Source organism: Colobus angolensis, unplaced genomic scaffold (genome assembly GCF_000951035.1).
Source record: "Colobus angolensis palliatus isolate OR3802 unplaced genomic scaffold, Cang.pa_1.0 Scaffold121, whole genome shotgun sequence".
In the NCBI taxonomy this organism is placed as follows: Eukaryota; Metazoa; Chordata; class Mammalia; order Primates; family Cercopithecidae; genus Colobus; species Colobus angolensis.
Window position 1 is genome coordinate 3982159 of NW_012113253.1, and position 23763 is coordinate 4005921.

Below are 23763 nucleotides of genomic sequence, written 5' to 3' on the forward strand. Positions count from 1 at the left end.
CTCAAATGAAAAAGTTCACTCTGTTTATGAAATAGAAAGGAAAAAAAATAATAAGGGAAGAAATTTATTTTAGTGGAACATTTACAATTTCCTAATAGCATCACATATTCTTTCTTATATAACTTTTCTGTTATTGTCACCTTTATGGTCAAAATCATTCTAAAAAAGACATGTCTAATGACTTTTTTAATGATTGCAGACGAACTTTTTTCCTTTTTGCATGTACTTCCTATAACTTCTTTTAATTAATGAAAATACTTCAGAAAAAAACAAATACTACCCCTTCCCACCCTCCTCCCAAAAAAAAATCAAAGGAAAAATTTCATAGCTAATTTAACAAAAAGCTATCTTTTCTGGGCTTAAAATATCAGCCTCAAATAATTTAGTTTTTAACTGTAACTTTTTGTTAATCCAAAATTCAATGTCTGAATTTTGACAACCTAAATATCTTTTTAATACTCATGAAATTTCAAGTTTTGTAATCACCAACAATACTGGTAATATCAACCTGTATTTTTCTAATGTATAAGAATAAATTTATTATGTTACTACTTTTAAATGGTTTAATAAGGGAATGACAACAGAACAAATGAATAAAAAGTAAAGACTTACATTTGTAAAGCTCCTCTGATATCAACACAATATAAAATGCATAAATGAATATTTAAGTTTTATTTTAAAATGTTGAAATCAGGGATCACTTAATGTGCAAAGTTATCTGAAGTATTCAGCAATCCATTATATATTTCTCTGTTCATTTCATTTTGTCTATTGACAAAAACATCTCAAGTATCATTATATTTCATAGCAATACTGAACTCCAATGATGACTATAAACTGACACCAAAATCCTTAAAGTTGAAAAGCAGTGAAGAATTCATATTTACTTTTATCTGAAATACCATCTTTACATAGTGCAACATTTTTACTTCTCTTAAAAATCTATGACAAATTATAGTCATCTTAGGGTACAGAGCAAAAATTAAGAACTTTAATTTCGTTATAATTACTAACATACAAAAGAGTTTAGGTACCTTCACAAAATCTAACTGTTATTAAATTCCAGAAAATCTAACTCTAATAAATGAAGCAGTATGATGAATAATCAAAACTGGATTTCAAAAACTAAAAGAATGATAAAGTGGGAGGTTAAAAGCACAATTATGTTCTAGGAATAACTTGGTTTGTAAAAAACTAGCATCGTATTTTAAAAGTACTATTTGATATTCTGAAAAGAAGAGTAAATGTAATGACTACATACTGAAAGTTGTCCTGATAAGAACTGTGGAACATCCCTCAACATTCCAGGACTCATAGGAGAGGTAACAGAAATAGAAGGACGATCCATTTTTTGAGATTCAAATGAGCTAGAACCTGCAACGATAATTACACATAACAACAATGGCTCTTCACAAGTATTTAGTAAGTTTTGCCATATAACTTTTAAATTATTTATTTTTTTGATGTCCACAAAATGTCATTATATAGGCCATTTTCTTAGACACAATGTTGAAATATTCTTAAAGCGTTTTTTTTGGAAGCAAAAGTGCAGTATAGGGATTCTCTTAAGACCAATAGTGAACCATTTTCTGTGCCAATTATAGTAGAGACAGGCCTCTACCTCAGGACTTAGTTACTATCTGTTAAGTGTACTGTATTTATATCTTACGATGACATATTAAGAAAAATTTAAAAATAGAAACAAGGAGTAATCAAAACATAAATCAATAAAGCAACTGAAAGACAGACTACATTTGTAAATAATAAGAAAATAAGTACAAAATTATTAAATTTTTAAAATTATGTATAGAACAATATAACAAATTATACTGGCAGAAAGAAGTGAGGGGCATAAAAAAAGGAATAAAATATTAAATATTTATTGTCACTATTTTCATTCTTAGGGATAAGAATATTCCCTGTATGTCTGTCATGTTCTCTGGACAGAACATTGCTGATATTCATGGGGATTCAGAACACTGGGGAAGACCTGTTTTTTGTTTTTTTTATTTTTGAGACAGAGTCTCACTCTGTCACCCAGGCTGGAGTGCAGTTGCTGATCTCGGCTCACTGCAACCTCTGCCTCCCGGGTTCACGCCATTCTCCTGCCTCAGCCTCCCAAGTAGCTGGGACTACAGGCACCCGCCAACACGCCTGGCTAATTTTTTGTATTTTTTTTTTCTAGTAGAGATGGGGTTTCACCGTGTTAGCCAGGATAGTCTCGATCTCCTGACCTCGTGATCCACCTGCCTCAGCCTCCCAAAGTGCTGGGATTACAGGCGTGAGCCACCACGCTTGGCCAGGAAGACCTGTGTTTAAGGGAATGGATGTATAAAAACTTAATTGGGAACACAGTGAACCTACAACACCTCTGAGACATCCAATGGGAGATGTAAAGCAGTTAAGTGGAACTACAGATGGGACCAAATGTCCAAGTAGAGACTAGTGTTGGAAATTAACCTGTAGAGTTGTATGCCTAACTGGAAATGAAGGTAGATAAAACTCACCTCTAGAGAGAATACGGTGTAAAATGAAAGGGAAACTGCAAGGCTTAGGATTAGAAGTAACAGTGATACCTTTTATATTACTAGCAAGTAGGACGAATGAAACCTTTCTACTAAGAAAGAAGCTGGGTTTTTTTTTGTTGTTGTTGTTGTCGTTGTTGTTTTTACAATAAAGGTTGTTAAACTTCAGGCAGCAGATGACACAACAGAATGTATTCTTTGAACATCCAGGCATGTAGGGACACTGATATCTCCTTTTGATAATGTAAACTTAGAAGTCATACAGCTGGCAATTACAACCATAAGAAGAAAAGAATTTATTGAGGAACCAGCAATAAAGATGGTTAAGGACAAGGGCTTGGAAAAACATCAATGTTTAAAGAATAAAAGAGTGGATCTAATCTGAGAAAGGACCCCTGTCTCCTCAGAAACTATTTTGGAATTATAGCCTAGGGTCTTTTTAAATAGCTCAAATAAGATAAAGGTTTCCATGTTGCTCATACAATATCTGAGAGATGTAATAAAGGTGAATAAAAATTTTAACCTACCCCATAGGATTGTTGTAAAAATTAAATGTGATGGTATAGGTACAAGATCAAGCACAGTTATAAGTACTAAATAAAATGGGAGCAATAAGGATAATGATGATAATATCATTTTATAATAATTATAATTTGATTATTTATGTTACAGTTTTATGTGATCATGATATTATTTTGGATAAAATCATTTAGCACGTAGTCAAAGATACTAAATCAAATAAGTCATGGGACTATATTTTAAAGTATAGAGCTATGGCATTCAAAGGACTACTCTGATAAAGACTTTAAAGAAACTTGTAATTGTAAATATGAAAGTAAAAAAACATCTATTTTAATAGTGCATTCTCAATTATTGTGGTATATAGAGAATCCGACCACTTCTCACCATCCTCATTGCTACCAACATGGTTTACATCACCACTGTCTTGCCACTAGATTAGCCTTCTCACTAGTTAGTCTCTTTGCTTTTACCCTCGACTCTATTAATCTATTTGCAACCTATTAGCCAGATTTTAACATTAAGTATCTACTCAAAACCATCCTAGATAGCTCCCAATTTTCCTGAAAGTAAAAGCCAATGTCCTTACAGTGGGTTATATGGCCTTTGCAATTTGCCCATTATTCCTCTATCCTCATTCATACCATTCTTCCTCTTGCTCACTCCATTCAGCTACACTGGCCTCCTTGAATTTCCTTAAATGCACCTTAGGCTTTCTTGCCATTGCATCCACACATCCTGTACCTGGAAAGATTTCCCCCCAGGCAGCCACTCCAAATGTTTCCTTCAATCCTTCCTTTTCAATGTGGTCTATCCTGATCAACATATTTCAAACTGCAATCCCTTTTTTCCTCTCTCCCAATATCCCTTACTGTACTCTCAATCAATAAAGAAACTTACTTCATTGAAAAAAATAATTTAACATATGAAATACCACTAACAATAATGTTTAAAATTATAGATAAATTTGACATTAAACTTATGTATTTATTGTTCCACTACTCCTCTGATGTTAAATCAGAACTGTTATCCCACTTTCCAAAAACATAAATTAGAATAAATGTAATTATTCACTAGTTTATTCTAAGCATCTCCCCCCACTTAATGAGGATGAGGTTACAAATAGTAAATTTTAAAACTAGGGGGGAAGTTTTGGGGGTGAATTTTTGGGAGCAGTGACTATGTTCATGATTTTTTGTTGGGATGATGGTTTCACAGGTATATATGTATGTCAAAACTTACCTAATTGTGTACTTTAAGTATGTGCAGTTTATTGCAGTATACCTTAATCATGCTATCTAAAAATCTGTAATAAGACAATATGTTTAAAAGAAACTTAAAATATTCTATTTTTTTGTATTTTTTTCCCACAGTGACATGAAATAATACTAAATTTTCCATCTTTATATGCTTACATACTTGATAGCAAGGTTGTCATATTTCTTACTTCACATTACTAGCTAAATACTTCATCTGACCTCTGATGAATGCAATTATAAATAACATTTTCTTCTAGAATAGATAAAACTTACTAGACTCCAGTTGTGCATGTGTGCTATCAGGTATTCTAGGTATATCTCTGAAATGATAAAAAGAAAAAGAAAGAAAAAGAAAGAGAAAGAAAGAGAGAAAGAAAGAAAGAAAGAGAAACTGTTTCAACAATTAATGCAACTCATATTTTTTATCATTATCAATCTATTAATAGGACAGTGTAAAATGAAGAAAACTGTGTATAATAGTGGTATTATATAAATAAGAAACAAGCCTTAGTACTTATTGCTCATAAAAGTATTCTGGGCCAACCTCAACTATTTAAAAGGAAATAAAATTCATATGCATCCATAGCATGCTTTTAAAAAGAGACTTTATTTTCTATGTGTCTCACTGCACAATTATCCATTATAAAAAATTTGTATTAAACAAGATAAGTTTTACAGATACGTTTTTATTCTCTTCTGCTCTTTGGTTTTACCTGCTGTTCTAAATCAGTAACATTAAAGTACAAATAAAATATCACCAAAATAAAAAGTAAAATATTCATGTTGTGATTAAAACTTTCATTTTATTTTATTTTATTTATTTTTATTTTTTAAAGATAGTGTCTCACTCTGTCACCAGGCTGGAGTGCAGTGGCGCGATCTCAGCTCACAGCAACCTCCACTTTCTGGGTTCAAGCAGTTCTCCTGCCTCACCCTAATTTTTGTATTTTTAGCAGAGACAAGGTTTCACCATGTTGGCCAGGTTGGTTTTGAACTCCTGACTTCAAGGGATCCACCCGCCTTGCCCTCCCAGAATGCTGGGATAACAGGCATGAGCCACTGGAAACTTTTAAAATGTAGTAACATCACTGAGAAAAGACAAACATGTTTCTTATGGGGAAATCTCAACATTACCATGGAACTATATTTACACCAAAAATAAGTGTATATTTTTATTTGAGATTTGACACAAGGAATAAATATTAATGGTTACATTCATTCAGTAAATTACATAAAGGACTATAAATTATTTAAAATATTAAACAAAAACAAGACTTGAAGATCCTTTAATACCAAGAAATATATTTGATCAATACACTAATCTTATACACTGCAGTTTTACCATGATACAAAACTATGAAAAGACAAAATAAAAAATGAATACAATTTCAAGTACCAGATTTAATACTTTAAAAGGAACATTTCAATAAAACTAAGCTACCACCCTAAGTCGTTTTCTTCAGCATTTTCAAAAAAGAGATAAAAATAATACAGGCCCATCATTTCCTAAATGAATTAAAACTGGACATTACTATTCTACAACAAATGATTTCTGTAGGCTTCACCCTAGAATGCTCTTACCCTAAATCTGCATTTAATAATTCACTAACAGTAATATTTTTCTGTTACTTTTACTCTGATACAGGTATATATTTTACCTTGGCATATAATGTAATTCAGTTGCCTCTTTAACATTTATTGCCAATGTCTGGAAATTGTCAATTTTAATCTATAGGCATTACATTTAATGCATAGGCATTATAAAACAGAGGTATAAATTATAAAGCCAAAGAGTACTTTGATGTTTGCTTATTTTGGGTCTGTTTGTTCACCTTGTTAAAAAAGATGTCATGTTTTTCCATAAACTATTACCTCTATCTAGGAGTTGTATGTCCTTTGGCCCTTTCTTTCCTATGTTGAAATCTCTATTTTGAAAAATGTAAAATGTGTAGACTATAGATGATTTATAGTCTCCTTCCCCTACTAAATCCTATAACCACCGTTTAAGGTGTTACAATAAAATGAATAAACACGTAAATATTTCTTCTTTTGTAAGTAACTGTATATTCTACCATCTATATGATCAGATAAAGAGATATTATTTTTGGTGTGGTGCTTTTGGTAAGGAAAGAGAAAAAGTTACTGTCTACAAAATAATTTATTTCCATAAAGCAATCAGAAATTATTAAATGGCACATTACAAATAGTTTAACAGTATTCAACTTCACACACATATAAAATATTGAAACCAACTTACCCAATAGGCCTTGAAACTACAAGCTCTACTTGTGGTTCAGGTTTGGATTCCAGAATGATGTTGTATACTTCCTCAAATGTGGCTCCTTGCAATAGCCTTCCATTCCATTCTAATACTTCATCACCTATAGTGTGTGTCAGTAATAATAATCTCATAAAGAAAATTTGATCCAATAAATTACACTTAACAGCATCTTAAACTTCAATAAACTCCATAGGATAAAATAACCATTATACAATATGAAACATACTCAGAACAGTTCCAGTGACACAAAATTTGATGACTATGGTGATTAGTATATTTCACAGAAAAGGACAATGATTAGAGGAAAAAATTACATAAACATTATCTCTATGTGATTTCTTAATAGAAATTCGAATTCTAAGCAACAATCAAAATCAGTTGCCTCTTTAAAGATTTTATGACTCTATACTCTAGGTTTCTCAATATATGTGCAACTGAGCACCTTGTTTTTTTGTAAAGGGTTTCCACTGTCTAAACTCTCTTGTAAAAACCTTAATAATTAGTATATTATCAAATCCTCTTCAAGGTACTCAAGGATTTCTCCAATAGTATCCATTACCAAAGAGATAAGGGGTGACACATGGTAGGAAATATGCCTTTGTCCATAAAGTTTGTTCTAAACTACGTTAGAATTTTCTCAAAAGAAAAAGGTCTTATGGGAAACAAAATAGGTTAATATTATATACAGATTAGAATACCCATCAGAAAAAAATAAGATATAGTCAATATAAAAACGATTTTGATCTATTATGACTCAAGAAATAATAGTTTTGACTTTCCATTAATGAATAGAGATTTATATCTAAGTTAAATGAGCTCTTTGTTATTGTCAAATCACTTCTAAATAAATGAAAATAACTCATAACTACTAAAGTTGAACAGTTTAAATGTAAATAATCAAAGGTAAAAGGCTACCTGGTTTAAGATGTCCTACAGTATCAGCTAAACTTCCTTTTTTTACTTTAGTAATAAATGCACAAAGCCGTCCTGATTCAGTCATCTTTCCTCCTACAACCTGTTTAAAAGAGGAAAATATTAACACGGGAATATTGTTAAAATGAGTATAGTTGAAGATTCAGGTAAAAAATACCTAGAACAATTTGCAACACCTAAAACGCTAATTTAATGTACAGAAAATGATTTCTTAAATAATTTATTGTCTCTATTAGGTTAGTATGTGCCCTAAAAGCTAGGTCTTTTTCACATATTCCAACTGTTTTGCCATTTAATACCCATTATTTGCTAAAATGTTGCATAACTTAGAAACAACATAACAATTGGTAATTTTTGTCCTTATTCTAAAATTCTTGCTTTTGTCATTTCCAAAAACATATTTTACAGTATCATATTAATTATATAAACATTTCTAGTTATAGATGTAAACACTTTAATACAAAATTTTTGTTTCTTTTACTATAATTAGGATATACCACCAAACTTTCATTGGTAATCTTTTAGAAACACTGATAATGTGCATAATGATGATGGATCTTACTTGAAAAAAATTACAAAATTTACTTAATCGCATCAGAAGTAATATAAACTTCAGACCATCTGAATCTCAATTTTTTATTTTTATGTTTCTATTAAAATATAACTTTTAGAAAATGAATAAAAATGTTAGGAATAATGCTGTGGAGTCATATGTATACTTATATATCTTACAAAATTAATGCTTTGATTCTAGTCAACCACCATTCAGTCAAATATCTCAATTTGATGGCAAGTGAAGCAAATAATAGCAACTAACTTCACTGACTGAAATGAATTGGTTTTTCTCTTCTAAACAGAGTGAAAGTTATTTGAATTCAAAAATCATGGGGTGTATCTTATTCCACGCATTTTTTCCATAATTACAGTGAATTACACATAGCTGCAATTCAGTTAATAAACTAATTAATCCTATGTTTGAATCTGAAAATTAAATGTATAGTTCTTATTGACTTATATCCTTAAGTAAATATTTAAAAACTTTCTTGGCTTAACAAACATTAATAATAATTAATTAATTACACTAGCTATAATGATTATTGATATCTTAAAGCTTGCCAGGCATTTTACTAAATGTTTGTATGTTTGTTTATTTAATCACATTACAACAATTCAATTATCCTCATTGAATAGATAAGAAATCTAAAGCTAAAAGAAGTTTATTTGTCCATTTTCATGTAACTAGTAACTCCTGTATTTGGAATTGAAGCCAAGACTTCCTAATCTTTATTCTAACACTATAATAGGCATCTCTGGATTAAAAAATTGTTTTTAAGACAAAGGGTCTCACTATTTTGCTCAGGCTGGACTTGAAACCCTAGGCTCAAGCAATCCTCCTGCCTTAGCCTTCCAAGTAGCTGGGACTATAGGCACATCTCACTGTCCCTGGAAATGGGTCAAATCTGATTTTAAATTCCACCATCGTCACCATCTTGTGACCATGGGGAAGTTAAACACCTCTCTAAGACTATTTCTCATCTATTGTGAGTGTTAACTAGGATAACAGATATAAAATGCTCAGGTGAGTGCAAGCACATGAATGCCACCCAATAAATGTTCTTGCAAGATCTGGTCATTTAAACCTATGTGGCACCTTGCTTCCCACTCCCACTCTCTCATGTTCCTGCTTTTGCCATGTGACATGTGTACTCTCCCTTCACCTTTGACTATAATTGTAAGCTTCCTGAGGCCTCCCCAGAAGCCAAGCAGATGTTGGCACCATGCTTCCTTTAAAGCTTGCAAAACTAAGAGCTGATTAAACCTCTTTTCTTTACAAATTATCCAGTCTCCAGTATTTCTTTAAAGCAATGCAAGAAAGACCTAATACATAGTCCACTTCCACCTACACCCAAAGTTTTCTAATATCTCTTATATTCTACAGGACAATTTTTATAGGAATGGCTTAGCTCTAAAACATTTATTTAGAGAGAGACAGAGTCTCACTCTGTTGCCCAGGCTGGAGTGCAGTGGTGTGATCACAGCCCACTCTAACCTCAAACTCCTGGGCTTAAGCAGTCCTCCTGCCTCAGACTTCTCAGTAGCTAGGACTCCAGGCATGTGCTGCTATGTCCAGCTATTTTAAAATTTTTTGGGCTGAGCGCAGTGGCTCATGCCTGTAATCCTAGCACGTTGGGAGGCCAAGGTGGGTGGATCACGAGGTCAAGAGATCAAGATGATCCTGGCCAACATGGTGAAATCCCATCTCTACTAAGAATACGAAATAAATAAATAAATAAATAAATAAATAAATAGCTGGGCGTGGTGGTACGCGCCTATAGTCACAGCTACTCGGGAGGCTGAGGCAGGAGAATCACTTGAATCCAGGAGGCAGAGGTTGCAGTGAGCCGAGATTGCACCACTGCACTCCAGCCTTGGCCACAGAGCGAGACTCTATCTCAAAAAAAAAAAAAACAAAAAAACAGTTTGGTAGAGACAGGACTTCACTATGTTGTCTAGGTCGGTCTCAAACTCCTGGTCCAAAGCAATATTCCCACCTGGGCCTTTTGAAGTGCTGTAATTACAGGCATGAACCATGACACCCAGCATATTCTTTTTTCATTTCAGGTTTTAATTGGGTATACTAGATGCACAAAAACCAAACAAAGCTCTATTTAATGTATTTACCAAATAATTTCCTGGTATTTTACAGTAAAACATAAATCAATATTTGTATTTAATTTCCCAGCATAATTATTTTTGTTTTTAGAATTCAAACAGTTCTCTCTTAAGTGCACATATGCACATACACACACATACACACATTTTACAGCATTTATACAAAATTATATATATATATGTAATATACATATTACATTTCCCAAGTTTTCATTTTGAGTAATTAAACTATCACTTTAATAAAATATAAACACAGATTTAGACTTAAAGAATAAACTGTATAGTTAAAATGAGTTTGACCACTGTATTTCAGATTCAGGTAGATTCTAATGAGGTTACTTTTAATGTCTTCCAAATTTATATGTACACAAGTATTACTGTGGAATTATGGCAACTTCTTAAATAATAGTGGGAAAATGAAATGTTTTAGATAATGAGTGCAAATCTTCACAAATTATTGAAAATGGAAAAATACACTACTAAATTGGTACAGGTTGAAAGTTATCCTTTGCTTTTCTGGTAAACCTATAAGAGTATAGAGCCAAAATATCATACATTTTATTACATACCTTCAAGCCAAGCATTGCTCCTGAATCTCGAGGTACACTTCCATCTTTTAGACGCTTATTTAATAAAATACGACCAATTAAACGATCTCCATCTTTAGATGGTTGCCAGGTTACAGGGTGCTGACATTTTGCATCAACAAACAAAATAAATAAATACAAAATAAATAAATGATTTTGTCAATTTATGACAAATGGTCTCTGATTGTACGACCTCTCTAAACTTCAGAATTCCAGTGTCATGATTACACAAACCAGCTTTCATTTCAAAGCACTGCTCATAAGGGTGCACTATATTATGCTTATAACCTCAGTATAATCTCAAAGTTTTTTTCAAAATCCAATTACTTCCAATTCTTACAGTTCTCTAACACAATAATGAATAGCTCTACAAAATCTGAGAAATTTTGAAAATGCGTGCAACTAATTATCTACATACTGAAAAATAAAAATTCACAGGTAGAAAAGATACACTGAAATTCTATGCAAGTGAATTCATTTAAAAATGAAAATTTCCTCTTCAAACACATTTGGAAGATTTTGAAAGACTGTAATACAGTAACAATTAAAAAGTCAAATCATACTAAAACATTAAATTTGACCCTATGATGAGGGCTTTTTTGAAGAGGTTTCTAGATTAAAATAATGAAGTGTACATAAGCCCCAATAAATTCCCAATTGAATCTGCATGGGAGAGAAACAGGCTTCATTTACGGGTGGGAATAGATTACATTTCTCACTTCTCAAAAGTTCTTTCATGATTCTTTCAGGTTTTTGATCTATTTAGTAAATTACCTTTACTAGATAATTCAATGATATCCATTGTTAAATAACCTTGAAAACATTAGTAGTTTCTTTGTTTCTCAGCGCTGAACCAAGGCCTCTGTAAATAATGACACTATTCTATTATGAATGATACGCTCAATAGGAAAGTAAATGATTTGTGTAATCATAGTTTCATAGTTATCAAAAAGTAACAGGCATATTCATGCAAAATTTAGCAGGCAAAATGCAAGTTCCAGTCAATCACATCTATATGGTAAAAAGATTTCAAAAGTCCCACTATCCTAAAAGCAAAAATAATAAATATCAAAGCAGATGGCAAGGGCTCTAATACTAATTAATACTACATTAAAATGCTATGACAATAAAACAAAAGACCAAAATGACAGTGAAAGGGAAAAAAGAAAAACAACTTTTTCTGTGCAAACAGACCCAATTATCTCCCTTTTGTCTGGGATTCAAACTATTAATAATTTAATTTTCATCCCAAGGAAAACATATGCAAGCAATCAAATAAGCCAATCCAAAAATTATTTATTATTTGTGGTTTTTAATAACACTACAAAGTTCTCTCATGCAACAAAAGACAAAACATTCCTTTGTTCCTAAGATTTATTTTTATATACTTATTTTTTGGTATGCCGTCAAATAAAAACAGCAAAGCAAGCAAGAGGTTTTTTTGGTTTGTTGTTTGTTTAGTTTGCTTTTGTTTTTCTTTTCTGCACCTTAAGAAATGCTACAGTGACCCTTGAGATGCCCTGTCCTTTTATTATGTTCTGTTTTAATGAGTGACAGAGAGCAAATGAAGACCAAATGAGCGGATTAAAAGGCAGGCTCTACAATCTCAGTACCTTATCACTATGGCTATGCTCCTCGTTTAGGGTTGTGCTACTACACGTATCTACCCCAGAGTCCTTAATCTGAGGTTCAGACCATTCCAAATCCTCTTCCAAAGAGTGGCCACCAAAGTACATCATTTTCTTTTGTCTTTCAGACTTGGTGTTAGAGTCCGACAAAACTGCCTGCTCACTAGTTTTTCTTTTTCCCTTTTGACTGTCCCCTACAGGTATGGGATAAAAAAAAAAAAAAAAGAAACAAAAAAGAAACATGCAAAGGTGTAAATAAAAAAGGAAAAGTGAAATGATAACGAAAATTAAATAGTAAGGCTCCACATGTCTCACCAAAGACATTGGGGATGCCTCACTGCTATGCCAAGACGTATGATCCAACCAGTTGTAATCCATGTCTCCTGTGAGAGTCAGACAAAAGAGCGCAGTAAAGGAGATGGTGAAAAAAGGGACAGACAGAGACATTATAAACATTTTAAACTGTGTGATCCTGTCTGGTCTCAAGAACTTTGTCTGTATAAATAAATATATATATATATGCCAAAAGAAAGCTAATATTTAAAACGTGTAAAATTTATAGAAAGTATAATATAAGGTTTATATCTCTAGACAGACCCTACAGAACAAAAGTCCTGCAAAAAGAGAAACAATAATAAACGGAAATAGAAACAAAAAAATGTATATGCTGAAAAAGACTATCAGCTATGTCTGTTATTCATGCTATTTTTTTTACTCCCATGTTGGTCTAAAGACATGAGTTTGTTCTCCAAAGATTAAGGGACATTTCAAACGTTTACATTGGTTTGCCAATAACCAGTATTTTAAAAAGTCAAATAATTAAATGCCACTTCTGAAATGCAGTATGATATTCTTCATCATGCTAAAACCTCCTAAGAAATTTGGGTGGTTAAAAAAATTGTTTCCACAAAATAGTAATTTGTATGAAAATTATAAAACAGATTCATTCAATATTAGTAAAAATAAACTTTACTTAAACATCATGAATCACTTAATATTTTGATATAATTTTTCAACTTTTTTCAGAAATCACATTCTTATAAAAAGTAAATTAAAAAAATTTTGTCAGATAATTTATGTGACTGGCAACTAAGAATGCATATCCACCATTTCCCAAACTTACATGCTTCCTATTTGCTCAGTATTTCTAAATATAAAATATTTGTTATCTTTAATATCTTTTTAGTCTATATATGCACATATATCTTTTAAAATTCTATTTATAATTTTATTTTCTAAAAATACATACTGAACACCTTCCATTTGCTATGTATTGTGCTAAGCTCTACTGTAAAGGGTAAAACAATGAAATATGCTTACAACAGAGTAGGGATAGAGAAACAGAACAAATCATCAGTGTCATATAGGAACATACAAGACACTATGAAAGAGTACAATAAGATCTAATTTAGACTTTGGGGTCAGCAAACACCCCTAAAGTAATAAATTTTTTTTTTTTTTTTTTTTTTTGAGACAGAGTCTCGCTCTGTCACCCAGGCTGGAGTGCAGCGGCGCGATCTCGGCTCACTGCAAACTCCGTCTCCCAGGTTTATGCCATTCTCCTGCCTCAGGCTCCTGAGTAGCTGGGACTACAGGCGCCCGCCACCTTGCCCGGCTAGTTTTTTGTATTTTTTTAGTAGAGACGGGGTTTCACCGTGTTCGCCAGGATGGTCTCGATCTCCCCAAAGTACTGGGATTACAGGCTTGAGCCACCGCACCCGGCCAGTAATAATGTTTAAGATGAGAACTGAAAGATGTGACATGGTGCTGTAAAAGAACTGAAGGAACACAATGGTTTCTGAACCAAAAAGAATGAAGAAGAATATGGTACTAAGTGAAACTGGTAAGGCAGCACAGAACAACTTAGATAAGTCTTTTATTTCATATTAAAGATTTTAAATTCAACCACTGAGGGATTTTAAGTGTAATGGTGACATAATCTGATTAACATTTTTAAATGATGAATATAAGTACTACACAGAGACTAGGCTGTATGACACCAAAAGTTAAAAGACATTTACAATAACCCTTGGAAAAGGTAATTATGGCTTGAATAAAGATAATAGCAATAGACATGGTAAGAAAAAAGGGACTGAGATGTTTTTGAGGTAGAAATAACAGTGTTAAGAAAGACTAAAGAGTCAAGGTCAACTCCCCAGTTTCTGGCATTAATAACTGAATGGAAGAAAAAATTTATGAGACGGAGAAGATTGGAGGAAGAGCACTTTTTGTTAGGGAAGGGTAAGAGGGAATCTATTTCATAAAATATATGACACCATTGACTATAGGATTCATAACTTTCAGGATATAAAAATGTTCATCTTAGAATTTATTAAATACGGTGGTTGAATTTTGATATATTATTTGAACCTAGTGGACATACAAGAAGGAAACTGGCTAGGGAAAGTTTTGGCTGGACATGGTGGCTCATGCCTGTAATCGCAGCACTTTGGGAGGCTGAGGCGGATGGATCATGAGGTCAAGAGATGGAGATCATCCTGGCCAACGTGGTGAAGCCCCATCTCTACTAAAAATACAAAAAATTAGCTGGGTGTGGTGATACACACCTGTAGTCCAACCTACTCAGGAGGCTGAGGCAGGAGGATTGCTTGAAACCTGGAGGCGAAGGTTGCAGTGAGCTGAGATCACACCACTGCACTCCAGCCTGGAGACAGAACAAGACTGTCTCAAAAAACAAAACAAACAAACAAAAAACTTAAAGTTTTGATCTGGAGACATAAATTGGCAATTATTAACATACAGACAGGAGTAAGTGAGATCATTTAGGGATAGAGGGTAAAATAAGGTATGAAGAGAACCCAAACTGAATTCTGACATTTAGGGTTTGATTTGAGAAAAAAAAAGAGAGAAGATTCAAAAACAGCATGCAGAGAAAAAAAGGAAGGAAGGAGGGAGATAGAGGGAGGTCTCCAAATCAAATAGAGTTGCCTAAAACAAAGAAGAAATAAACTATGCTGAATGATTTTTACATATCAAATAAGATGAGGAGGTTAAAAATATGCATTGGATTTGGCAACCATGAAGATTAGAAAAGATGTCAGGAAGAACAATTGGATAGAATGATGAAAATTACAATCAGGTTGAAGAAACCAAAAAACAAAGGAAAGTGAAAAGTAGAAAAAGTTGCGTGTAAATGAATGGTTCTCAAATTGCAGTTCTCAAAATAGCATCATCGGCAACACCTGGGAACACGTTAGAAATGTAAATTCTGGGTGCCACCCTAGACTTAATGAATTAGAAACTGTTAGTGGGCCTAGCAATCTGTATTTTAACAAGCCTTCCAGATGATTATGGTCAGATGTTTGAGAATTACTGGAGACAATTCTTTTACGAAACTCATTTATGAAAGAGAATAGGCTTTATTATCTAACACACACAATATGCAATTTGTAGAAAAAACCCATTCTTTAACCTATGGGCCAGAGAAGTGCTTTCCAAGCTTTTTGATAATTACAATATTAGTAAAACACACTGGAGTATATGGAGATGACCAGTACATGGGATACTTATGCCCATGCCTGGATGGCTACCCAAAAAGCTAAGGGTATCTGTGTCTCAGAAAACCTGTAGCCCTTTCAAAATACAGTATTGTCCCACAACAAAGCATTGACAAATCTGTGCATTAGAGAAAAAACAGTATGAAGCCTGTAAATAAAAATTCTTAACTGGTTTATGTGACAGTAAGAAAATTCACCTCAAAATTTCTCTTCTCCCTCTGTGCTTGCAACCTACCAAAAAGGCAGAAATGTAAATTCTTTTGTTCTGAAAATAAAAAACATAAGCTGTTTAACCATTTGAAACTAAAGTTAAAACCTCTGATTGACAAAAAAAATTGCCCTATATTCTGGGCGCAGTGGCTCACGCCTGTAATCCCAGCACTTTGTGAGGCTGAGGCGGGTGGATCACCTGAGGTCAGGAGTTTGAGACCAGCCTGGCCAACATGATGAAACTCCATCTCTAATAAAAATACAAAAACTAGCTGGGCATGGTGCATTGTAGCTCCCAGTCCCAGTTACTTGGAAGGCTGAGGCAAGAGAATCATTTGAACCCGGAAGGCGGAGGTTGCAGTGAGCTGAGACAGTGCCATTGCACTCCAGCCTGGCCAACAACAAAGCGAGACTTCATCTCCAAAAACAAAAACAAAAGCAAAACAAAACAAAAAACTGTCATGTATAAGTACTAAATAAACACTTGTTGAATGAGTAAAATTAGTGTCCCTGTAAGAATAAGATAATTAATGGTAAACCATATAGAAAATAGTCCTAAAAACTATTAAGACTATTATTATACACCTAATAATACTTATCACTGGATATTCTTATTTTTTGCAGCTTAATAGTATAGAACTAAGATAATAAAATATCTTTTTTTTAGTAACAGTACAAAAATGTATTAGTGTGCTTTCCAGTTCTAGAACAAGAACTAGAAAGCACATAAAGAACCAAATGGAAATTTTAGAACTGAAAAATAACTGAAATACAAAATGCAAAATACAAAAATAACTGAAATACAAAAAGCAACCACAGAATGGAGAGGACAGAGGAATGACTCAGTGAACTTGAAGACAGAACAATAAAAATGACCCAATCTGAAAAACAGACAGAAAATAGAATAAAGAAAAAAAAAGAAGAAAAGAAAATGAACAGAGCCTCAAGGGCCAAGAAACTATAGCAAAAAGTCTAACACTCATATCATTGTAAGTCCAGGAGAAAAGAAAGTGAATGGGTTAAAAAAAAAAAAAGTATTCAAAGAAATAAAGACAGAAAATTTCCCAAATTTGGCCAAAGATATAAGCCTATAGATTCAGGAAACTATGTAAAACCCTAAACAAACAATATCCAAAGATATCTGTTACAAGATACACCATAATCAAACTAAAACTAACAACAAAATATCTTAAAAGCAGTAAGAAAAAGCAATACCTTACCTAAAAGGGAAAAACAATTCAAATGATAGCAGACCTCTCATCAGAAACCTGAGAAGCCAGAAAGAAGTGGCACAATATTTTTCAATTGCTAAAATAAGAGAAATGTCAACCTGAATTCTAAATATGATGAAATTATCTCTCAGAAATGAATGAGAAATACATTCTCAGGCAAAAGAAAACAAAGAGATTCTGTCACCAGCAGATCTACCCTAAAAAAATAACTAACGGAAGTTCTTGAAGCAAAAGAGAAACAAAGAAAGAAGGAACCTGAAAGTATCAAGCAGGAATAAAGAACATACTAAGCAAAAATATGGGTTTTCTTTCTCCTCTTGAGTTTTCTAAACTATGTTTTTGGTATTTAAAGGCAGAACATACATTGTCTGATGTGGTTTTCAACATGTATAAAGAAAATATTTAAGACAAGTCCATTATGAGGTAAGAGAGAAAATAAAGGAATTTAAGTGACTTAAGGTTTCTACATTCCAGTCTAGTTAAACTCAACACCAATACAATGTGATACGTTGTGTACATGTAATATATTACCTAAAGCAACCACACAAAAAACCTACAAAAAGAAATACACTTAAACACTCTAGGTCAATCAAAACACAATTCACAAAGCATTTCAAATAAAAAAAAATGTTCAAATAACCCGTAGGAAGGCAAGGAAAAGAAAACAACAAAATTAAGAATAAAAGGAACAAACAGAAAACAAAAAAGAAAATGACAAACTATAAATGAGCTGTAGACCAATACTCCTCATGATTATAAACATAGAAATCCTTAACAAAATATTAGCAAAGAGAATTCAGTGATATATAAAAAGAATTATACACTATGACCAAATGAGGTTTACTCCTGGAATGCAAGACTGGTCAAATATTTGAAAATCAATGTGATCCACATATTAAAAAGTTAAAGAAAAAAAATTACATGATCTTACCCATTGAGTGCTGATGCAGAAAAAGCATTCATGATTTTTAAAAACTCTAAAAAATAACCAAGGAGAACTGGCTCAAACTAACATAGAACAACAATAAAAATCCAACATCTAAGATCATACTTAATGATAAAAGGCTGAATGCTCTATATAAACAGAAATTTCACCAAAGAAGATATCTTCATTTATAACAGCCAAAAAGTGGAAACAACCAAAATATCCATTAATAACTGTAGCATATCTATACTATGGAATACTACTTAGAAATAAAAAGGAAAAAACTATACATACAACATGGATAGACCTCAAGGGCATTGTATGAATTGGGAAAAAAACTCAAAATGTCACATACTGTATGATTTCATTCATATATCATTCTCTAAATGATAAAAATATAGACATAAAGAACAAATTAGTGGTTGGCAGATGTCAGGGATGGTGGAGAGGGAGTAGGATGTCATTAGAAAGAAGAAGTGTAATAAGGATCTTTGCTGTAATACAGTAGTTCTTCATTGTTATAGAAGTGGTGGTTATATGAATCCATATATGTGATAAGATGTCCTAGAACTATAAAAACATTGTTCCAGTATTAGTTTCTTAATTACAGCTATGCAAGATATAACCTCTGAGGAAACTGGGTGAAGCATATATAGGATCTCACTGAACTATCTTTCCAACTTCCTACAAATCTATAAATACTTCAAAGCAAAAATCTAAAAATAATGTTTTGCTGCCTTCATAGACTGTCACCACTCCGTCACAACAGGTGTTCAAAGAAAAGGCTAGAGTATTACTTGTCAGCACAATGTAGAGAGAAGGTCAATGCTTCAGATAGGAAGTTACACAAAAAGCACACTAAATCCTGTCTAACTCTGGTATTCAGTTATTCTATTAGCACAAGTTAAACATACTTAAATATAAGGACCTGACAAAAAAAAAATTAAAAATTTGAACCTTTGACTAAAATTTCCCCTTCACTTACCTCTATCGTAAAATACAAACTAACCTAATTATGTGTGTATGTGTGTTCTATACACAGAGAAAAAATGTTCATATATTCTATTTACAACATTTTTTCATACAGTCATTACATTAAGACAACAGTTTATTAACTGTTTTATATCATTGCTTTTCATTTTTGGGTTAATAAATACTCAAAAATTAAATCACATAGTACATAAAGGCATTCTTCAACAACTTCAACAACTTCATCATGATTATAAAGTAACAGCATGTTGTAACAGAAAGAGTTTTATAGTTGAAGCTAGAAAAGCTATACTAAAATACTGACTTCACTTCTTATCAATTTTATGACTTGTGCAAGTCATAGGCCTCAACTTTCATTCTAAGTAGGTAGAGAACATTTAACTACAACCCTTTTATTTATTTATTTATTTTTTTGCTCTTCTTGGTATTCTGTCCTCCTTTTCAACTTGTCAGGTTATATATGTGGGCATTTCCCAATGTGTATTCCATGGAATACTGGTTCTGCAAAATGTTAAAGGGCATTGAGTAATTTAAAAGTTCTCTAATCAAATAACTTTGGAAAACTTTGGTTTAAGTACAATTAAATAGATTTCTTGAGTGTAGGACTTTTTTCAAATAATAATGACACCATGCTTCACTAAGAGGATTATATAATATACTGTTTCCACAAACTTAATTGAAACACAGAAGCTTTCTCAGAGGACAAGTGTCCCAGGAACTGTATTTTGAGATATAATGCTGAAACCTTCCTCGAGGGTCATTTCCCCTCATAAGATAGTCACTAAAACTGAGAATAAGTCTTAAGTCTTCCCCACTCCAAAGAAAATGTTCTAGTAAACTATTAAAGTAACACAAAGTCCAACTCAAAAAGGTTTTATATAGGGTATATTATGCAAGACAATGGTTTGCAAACTACATTCCATGGAGTTGCTTCAGAGACAACTGTTGGACACTGTGCAGAGGACTGATTCTAAGATGGCAGCCCATAATGCCCACCTCATGGTATTCATGCCTTTGTGGGACCTGTGACTTGCTCATAAACAAGGTAGGGGGATGGCAAGGTGATGGGATCTTACTCCCATGACACTGTTAAGTTTCATAAGACTTTGCCTTGCTAGTCGACTTGTTTTAGATACTCTCTTTGCTGGTTTAATGAAGTAAGAAGCCATGAGGTAAAGTCCATGTTACAAAGGAACTTCAGGCAGCCTTTAGGAACCGTGGATACCTTCTACGAGCTGCTAACAGACTTTAGGAGATGTGGGGGAGCTGATGGCAGCTTCTTGTCAAAAGGAAATAAATTCTGCCAACAATCTTATTAAACTTGGAATCAGATTCTTCCCTGCATCAAGTGTCCAAAGAAAAATGCAGCGCAGATGACAACTTGATTGTAGCTGCAAGAAACCTAGCTTAGCCATGCTAAGACTCCTAACCAACAGAAACTGTGAGATAATAAACATGTGTTGTTGTTTTAAGCCGCTAAGTGTCTGGTAATTTGCTCTTAATTCATTGCCAGCTCTGAAAGCAGCAGATTTTAGAATATGAATCAAACCAAAATGTCAGTAGATCTAGAGGCCCCATGTGCTTAGACCAAGTCTAAGCACAAATACAAAAGCATGGCTGGATAAAGTACAGTAGAATTTGAAATAGGATGATAAACATTATCCATAATTAGCTTATTTTTTAAAATCTTGCTCTTTTGGTATTACCAACATATTCTTATTTAATAACATGTAATTGATGAAATGATTGTATATATGGCATCTATTAGAATTTATCTTAATAATTACACAATTTGAAACTGTTCTAGTTCCACAGGTACAAATAGGAGCTTAAGAAATTAACATTCTAGAAAGATAGACAGGTAAAATACATAATTTAAATATGTATATAGATTTTCTTGGAAGCACATAGTCTCATTTCCTGCAACTAGTGGGCATAAACAGCTAAGTATCAAACTCAAATGTTAATTATAAAAGTACGTGCTCTAAAGAAAGTAAAATTCTCAATGTCAGCAAGTTTGCTATACTAAGGGCAGATTCCTGATAGCAGGGAAACCTGAGGCATGAGATGGGAACATCTTAGCTCCATGTACTTGAAATTCCTAAAACTAGATCCCCTGAATCCTCTGAATCTGAGGATTCAGATGCCCCTCCATTTGCTAAAGAAATAAGAAACACACTGCGGAGGCAGACACCAGCATCATTGAGAATACCAGTGTTGGCTTTCCTCTGACTGATAGGGCTGACAGTAAGAGATACTGTTACTTATCTGGGGTCCCCAAAAACAATCAGATAAAGAGGAGCCTGAAATAGAGGCCAGGTGACAGCTATTAGCAATCAAATACATAGTCAGTGCCATTATTATAATGAGTGTCAAGGCAGGAGTGTAGCCACAGAGTATTGACACACAAAGCTAAGGAGAAGATCATTGAGCACAGCATCCCTAGGGGCAAGACAGATGGGCAACCAATGAGGATATGCCCAATCTATATAATCAAAACAAACAATTATGGATGATCAGGATGCTAAAGGAAACCACCCCAATAAAAAGACAAAACTCCTTGCATAGTTTCTGGATCTAAACCAGTTTTCAGACGTGGAATCCTGTGACTGAAAGAAAGGATGAGTTGCCTGGAGGAAGAACTCTAACATCACAGAAAGTGAATTCAGCTATTTTCTCAGGTAACAGTAAACACAGGAAAGGAAATAACCCACACATTTTGAGAACCATTGGACACAATGAACCTATTGACAGTGACACTGAAAATCCCAGTGTCATCATAACCCCACTTTTAAATTAGAGGTATATAGAAAATAAGTAATAAATTGAGTCCTGGCCCAGGTCTGGCCCATGGTGGGCTCAATAATTCCACATATGCCATTTAGTGGTAATTACAGCAGTCTCCAAATGGACATACTTGGTATTCAGAATAACCTCTACATTAGTTCCTTGGCCTGTGGAATTAAGAACTACGATAATGGCCTTGCCAACATGGTGAAACCTTGTCTCTACTAAAAATATAAAAATTAACTGGGTGTGGTGGTGGGCACCTGTAATCCGAGCTACTCGGGAGGCTGAGGCAGAAGAATCGCTTGAACCCGGGAGGTGGAGGTTGTAGTGAGCTGAGATCACACCATTGCACTCCAGTCTGGGAGACAAGAATGAGACTCCATCTCAAACAAACAAAAAGAACTACCATAATGGGGAAAGTCAAGCCTAAGCCTATGAAAATTCCATCTCCCACTGGTGAAAATTACACATAAAAAAAGGACACAAAGGTGATGGCCCACATTATATTCCTTTTTAAATTCACCAGTCTGCCCCCCTAAAAAAAAACAGGTGCATTGATACATCTGAAAAATGACAGTGGACTACTATAAACTCAGTCAAGTAGTAGCCCCATCTCAGGTTAACTTGCCAGATGTTGCATCTTCCCTAAATAATTAATACCACCCCAAGTACAAGATATGCAGACACTGAATTGGTAAATGTGTTTTTTTCCATTCCTATCAAGAATGACCAGAACTACTCATATACATCTGGGATGGAAAAAAGTTCTTTCTAGGGTTATGCTAATTCTGTTGCCTTCTACCATAATACAGTCCAAAAAGACTGAGACCATAGGGACATTCCACAGAACATCATATTGATTCACTACATGGTGAGAAACTAGTAATTATATTTGAAGTCTTGTTTAGTCATATACTCTTTAGAGGGTAGGAGGTAAATCCTACAAAGATTCAGGGGCCTATAACACCAGAGAAATTTGTAGAGACCTAGTTGTCACGGGAATGGTCAGATCATCCCCTCTGAGACAAAGGATAAATTATTACCTCTTGTACCTACCACCAATGAGAAGGAAGTACACTGCGTGGTAGGTTATCTATTTGGATTCTGAAGGTAGCATATTCCACACTATGGAATATTGCTTGGACTCAATTGCCAAGAATTACAGAAGCTTCCAGCTCAAAATGGAACACAAAGCAAGAAGATGCTTTAGATAAAGTCCAACCCTGTCACTTGGGCCACATGATGTAACAGACTGTATGGTATTAGATGCATCTATGGTGGGAAAAGAAGCCATATACAACTTATGGCAAGTCTCACTAGGACAATCACAATGTACACACTTGTTTCTGGAACAAGACCATGTAGTCTGCAGTGGAAACCTATATACTACTTGGAAAACAATTCTTGGTATGCTCCTAGCCCTGGCGGAGGGCAAAGATCTAGTCATAAATCATCAATGACCAAACAGCTAGAAGTGCCCATTATAAGCTAGCATCTGCTAGGTCTGCAAACTGAAAGGCTAGACAAGCCAAACAATGATTCATTATAAGACAGAAGTAGGGATCCATGTTTGCGCATCAGTAGGATCAGAGGGCATGAGTAAAACGCCTATGAAGGTAACCCAGACTTCCATGCCATCTACTAATATTGTGTTGTCATCTCTCCCTCAGCTCACATCTATGGCCACACAAGG

At 33.7% G+C, this 23763-nt stretch overlaps 1 protein-coding gene across 5 annotated transcripts in view; it reads right to left on the reverse strand.

Moving 5' to 3' along the window:
• Window positions 1-23763, reverse strand: part of RIMS2 (regulating synaptic membrane exocytosis 2) — a 773533-nt gene that overhangs the window by 340371 nt on the left and 409399 nt on the right. For 4 of the 5 annotated variants that reach the window (XM_011931177.1, XM_011931160.1, XM_011931195.1 and 1 more), the window contains 6 exons: window positions 12721-12788; window positions 10760-10879; window positions 7500-7599; window positions 6561-6684; window positions 4577-4623; window positions 1262-1374 (listed from right to left, as the gene is read on the reverse strand). In XM_011931177.1, coding sequence (XP_011786567.1) covers window positions 1262-1374; window positions 4577-4623; window positions 6561-6684; window positions 7500-7599; window positions 10760-10879; window positions 12721-12788 — 572 coding nt within the window. Of the gene's footprint in view, window positions 1-1261; window positions 1375-4576; window positions 4624-6560; window positions 6685-7499; window positions 7600-10759; window positions 10880-12390; window positions 12600-12720; window positions 12789-23763 lie in introns of all 5 variants that reach the window. The other variant, XM_011931186.1, reaches the window with a different exon arrangement.